The 5,154-nt window shown below is 35.7% G+C and overlaps 1 protein-coding gene and 1 long non-coding RNA gene across 2 annotated transcripts; both read right to left on the reverse strand.

Moving 5' to 3' along the window:
* Positions 1-2,983: 2,983 nt before the first annotated feature.
* LOC138189485 (uncharacterized) lies at positions 2,984-3,688 on the reverse strand. Its single transcript, XR_011176053.1, has 3 exons — positions 3,619-3,688; positions 3,280-3,409; positions 2,984-3,179 (listed from the first exon to the last, which is right to left on the reverse strand). It is a non-coding gene; the product is annotated as an uncharacterized LOC138189485 (long non-coding RNA).
* A 47-nt stretch (positions 3,689-3,735) lies between these two features.
* On the reverse strand, positions 3,736-4,739 carry LOC138189481 (SURP and G-patch domain-containing protein 1-like). The gene is made up of 3 exons (XM_069131513.1): positions 4,290-4,739; positions 3,822-4,146; positions 3,736-3,746 (listed from the first exon to the last, which is right to left on the reverse strand). Exons 1-3 carry the CDS (start codon positions 4,737-4,739, stop codon positions 3,736-3,738), a joined length of 786 nt encoding a protein of 261 aa, XP_068987614.1.
* Between the last annotated feature and the right edge of the window lie 415 nt (positions 4,740-5,154).

The following is a 5,154-nucleotide window of genomic DNA, read 5'->3' on the forward strand; positions in this document are numbered from 1 at the left end:
CCGACGAAGGTCACTTAATGTTCGGTTAGTTGTTCGCATGCAAGTTCTTCTTCTTCTTCTTTTTAAGCCGAACATCCATTCATTCCCAACGCTTATATATATGTACAAAGCAATAAGTAAATTCACCAACGATAATGTTTCTAAGTGAAGATATATACGCGAGAATGTAAATGTTCTTTTCGACTGGAACAAAACCAATTTGATCGAAGCACAAATCACGAAACACTCGGCAAAGAAAACACGACTATTACAAGTTGCAACAAACAGGAAAAGATCTTTCTTTCGCCATTACCAATTTTAAATTGTTTCATAACAATTCGTTATCATAACGAATGTTCAAGGTGATCACAGCGGAGTTTATCCCGATCCTCTTCGATATAACACTTTGATCACCGTATACGCACCAAGGATAAGATGAGATGATGAACTTAAGCGAATCCTATATTTTTCTCATTTTTCTCTTTGTAGCAAAATCATTACTTGTTCTGTTGGTTTCGCTCTACTTTTAATATTCGTTCGCCTTGATCGAAATATATACGACCGTTGTCATTGCGAACATTGACTTTCCCTTGATGAAGACACACTCACACACACACGGTAAATGAGTAATTAGTATAGTCTCTTAGAAACGACTTAAAAAAGAAAGACAAAAGACCGTATCAATTTGTTGTATTTATATGTGCGCAACTGTTCCACAGACAAAATCAGAACCATTATTTAATTCTTTTGAATCTCGATGATTACGCGCACTTCGCACTGAATGTTGTGTATGACACCTGTTCCGTTTTCTTCCAAGTTCGATGATCTATCCGTTCTTCTCTTCTTCCTAGATATATAAGTTCGATATAAATTGAAACATAGATAAACTCTATGTCATATACGGTTGTGCATCACCCTTCCTTATTCTAATGTTTTTCACTTTATTGTTCGTACGTCTCCTGAAATAACGAGCAAAATATACAACAGTAATACGCAATTATGCGCACCGTATTTTAAATTCGATACAAACAATCAGACTGCCGACACCATAAAGCACCAACAAGTTCCCGATCGCCGCTAAATAGTAAGAGTTACTTTCACGTACATACGTGTCCGCTTTGAAAGAGTGCTTGTACCTCTCCCCACTGATCTACCGACCATTCTGTGGTCTTTTTCCGTCCTTTCCCTCTGTAAGGCTATGATCCGATCTGAAACGGTTCGATCCGTTTGAATTCGTACTGTTCCGTTTCGTTGCAACTTCTTCTTCCCCTTCCTTTGCGTTGCCCTTCTCTTTCTCACCCTACCTACCACTCTACCCCTTCTTGACTGATGTCGTTGCCAGCGTCACCAGGAGAAGTTCCTATCGCAGGAACAAGATGACGTCACTTATAAAACGAAGACATACATGTATGTGACCATACGCGAATACGACTGTCAGTCCCCATCATTGTCTTGCCCCTTCGCTTATTTGAGTGCATCTATAGTACGAGATATTCCGTCATTCTATGCTACTACTACATACACCATAAATACTGTTTTAATTCTTACTGCTGCCGTTCTTCATGCTTCCAAACTTTCAACAGTTCCAACAGCCATTTTACTCCTACTTTTGACTTTCTGACAATATCGATTACAGTTGATTGAAAAATAAACAGGAATAAACCGAACATTACCTGCGTATGATATATTAATTTGTAAATACATATCTATATCGCATCGATATCTATCTAATATTTAATATATTTGCATCTAACGTATTGATAACTTTCATTTTCTTCGTAATGATTATAAATCATCTTTTTATAAATCATTATTTATCTTTTAATTAAAATGTGTCAGAGCGCAGTTGGAACGAGGATTAAAATTACATAACTTAAACGTAAAATGAAGATTAAGGAAATAACTATTATTAAGGTGAGCTAATTCAAAGGTGAAAATTGCTTTTAAATAAGATAAATGTCGTCAGTTATTTATAGCTGAGCTTCTATCTCGTATCTATACTCTTCGTGTGAAATTACAAACAAATCAAAACATTATTTTCCGAATCTAAGAGAACTTGTGTGAAATATTTCGAGAATGTCATGATCTTACATTCTAAGAGAACGTGTCAGACTTTTCACCTTGATCGAGACGTCGATACAATTGTTGATCAAGAAACGAGAACAGGCATACTCGGTATTACTGTGAAATGTGCATTCCATGATTATCAGGGCGCATCGATGTGAAATATGCATTAAAATTCCAACGACAACGACGAGAATGAAGAAATGGAAAAGATTAAATAACGAATCTAATCAAAATCGAAAAAAAGAATGCAATACAGTAATTCGGTAAATGCGATAAAGGAAAAAGTAACAAGATACGATCGGAAAGAAGATGTACAAGAAAATTAGTAAACCGACAGACTGGCAATGAGGTAGATCGTAGTATAAAAATGAAGAGAGGAAGAAAGCAGAGGGGAAAGGGAAGAGTACATTATAAATTCAAGTATACATAGGTATCGTCATATATGTATGTATGTAGATCGGTAAAATTGTTTCACTTATCGACACAAATTAACCGGAATGCTTTGTCACGGACTGAATACAGGATAGAGCTGATACCTGTCGCTGTTTTTACGTGTCCCATGTTTGGGGGACCATGTGACCTGTGAGGCGTGATATATTCCCTATGTTAGGGCAATGTATCAATCAGATCGATCAATGTAGAAGCGCTTAAGCACGCTTGTCCAATGTAATAGGAAATACTCTAATTTTTTTGAAGTTGGTATTCAGTTGGAATTTGTGAGACACGAAGTCCCATATAATTATGTTACGTCTACTCTGTACTTAATCGATGCTATTACAATCTAATACATATCGCACGGTGCATCAAATATGAAACCTACGTACAAATAATATATGTAACAAAACATTCACAGTTCATATTTCATTTAATAATTCTAATGAGCATTCATAATCGTACATACATACAATAAGAAAAACAGAGTAAACATCTATAGAAATAGAAACAAGATTGGGATTTCATTTATTATGTCACTATAACTGTAACTGTAATCTGTACGTTCAGTATAGTATGTCAAATATACAAAATAATGACAATTTATCTCCCAACTAAATGGAACATCACGATATATAATACCTCGAATACGATCTACTAATGTCACCTTCTTCTCAATAATAAGGTCTTCGAGGATTGTTCTAAAAATAAAAGGAAGAAAAATAAACATTTGATTAGTGGTTAAGTATATGAAACATAACTTTGGTATTGCGAAATTTTTTAGATGTTTGACAAAATTACCAAAGGATTAGGCCTAAATCTGTAGGCAAGCATCATTCTCTTTCTGTAGGCATCGAATTCATCGTCGTCCCTGGATACACCATCCGGTCTTTCGGAACCTAAACCAGCACTGTCGAATCTATTGGTTGCTCTATAGAAAAATGAGAAATGTCGGTACAACATCGAAGATATTGGTATTAATAAATGAAGTAGGAAATGGTCACAGATAGATCAAATAAAATGCTAAGGAAATTCAATAATACGGTAAACTTCTATCATAAAAATAATTCACATGTATTATATGTTTATATGTGAAATTAACGCGAATATAATAAGTACAATCAGTCAGGAACTACTTACTTATTAATAGGTTCGATGCGACCATTGCCTTCGCTACCTAATCCTTGTCCTTCGCTCCAACCAAGTTTTTCTAGCATGTGAAATCCTAAAGAATTGCAAACTTCGTTAATTTGGTTGTCAAACATAACCTACTGACAAAAAGATACATATATATTTTAATATATGTAAATACATGGACGCGCAAAGAAAGGCAGGCTGCGTACCGATGTTATCATCTTTTAGTTTGTACTCCTTGTAATCGCTAAGGTCAGGTTCCTTCCCCTGATTAACTGCGTTATATTGTTCCATAAATTTTCTAAGTTCATCCGGTGGCAAGATATCACCAATATGATGCTTTCCTTCTGCTTGGGCCGTCAATTCTTCAGCCCACATTTGAGTAGCCTCCATTTCGGCAGATTTGAGTTTGTGTTCCCAAGTACCACCTTCCGTCTCTTCGTCACTGTCGTATTCGTATTTGTGCTTACCCTGTGCTTCTAAACGTCTTACTTCTTCTCTTTTTCTTAATAAGTTTTGGTAGAGAAGATTTATCTGAATGAAGGTTAAAATAAACGGTGAGTGAGTTGGCAGAAATTACACATAGTTGAATTAACAAAGTACTAAGCTCGATCTTAATCTTAAATCTTAAATGAACGCTTGAAATAAAACAATTTTTAAATAAACAATCTTGTCACCTTGTAATGATCTTCGGCTTTTTTCCTTTGCTCTTCAGTGAGATCTAACGTCCCCAAAGTTTGTCGTGCATATTGTATCAAGGCTGGATCGTTCCTTGATATTTTAGTTAACATAGGGTTCTTTGTTTCCGTGCGTTGCACTTTTGGTGATGGAATTATAACAGCCGGTTGTCCAATTTGTCCAGGAATCGCGATACCTGGCTGTGAAAAGCCACTGCTACTTTGCTGTTTATTATGGCTGGTTAACGTGTTCATTTCTGCTACAGGCACCTTATTATCTGGATCACCCCATCGGCTACGTCTTTTTCGTTTACGTTCTTCCTTGTTGTCTTCCTTTGATCGATCTGTAGAATTGTTATCGCTCTCTCTCTCGTTTCTTTTCTGTTTAATGTACAAATAATTATAATCAATAATGGTAGATGATGACACGATGCAAAAATAAATATACATTATATATACCTCGTGGTGAAACATGCTTGTTAGAGGTAGGACCTTGATCGCTATCGTCATTATCGCTGAGAGCTTCTTCCGGACAATAGAGTTCCGCGCCGGTGTTTTTATTTTCCTTAACGGATTTTTCGGTGCGAAATTTTGCCAATCCCCTGTACTGCATATAGGCTGCACTTTGCTTTTGGTGCAGAAACCTTGATTAAAACAAAACTTAAAACTTCTGACGAGTAACATAGTCTCCTAAATTAAATTCCTTTAGATTAAAAGAGACACAATAAAGAGGGAAAAAAATAAAAGAAAAAAAAAGAATAAGAAGAAAGAATAGAAGATAACAGGTGTTTTATAAGAAAACAGCTCGTATATTCGTATGTTCGTCCAATATGTCACGCCTTTGATTCGTCAATTACATTGAAGA

Source organism: Bombus flavifrons, unplaced genomic scaffold, assembly GCF_040668555.2.
Source record: "Bombus flavifrons isolate JBK064 unplaced genomic scaffold, iyBomFlav1_principal scaffold0073, whole genome shotgun sequence".
Taxonomy (NCBI): Eukaryota; Metazoa; Arthropoda; class Insecta; order Hymenoptera; family Apidae; genus Bombus; species Bombus flavifrons.

Bases quoted from the DNA above. Each gene is read 5' to 3' on its own strand.
- LOC138189481 (XM_069131513.1), bottom strand. From the start codon at position 4,739: ATGTATATTTATTTTTGCATCGTGTCATCATCTACCATTATTGATTAT. The intron at 4,147-4,289 runs GTGACAAGATTG...ACCTTCATTCAG, and splicing joins AAGCCGAAGATCATTACAAG to ATAAATCTTCTCTACCAAAA.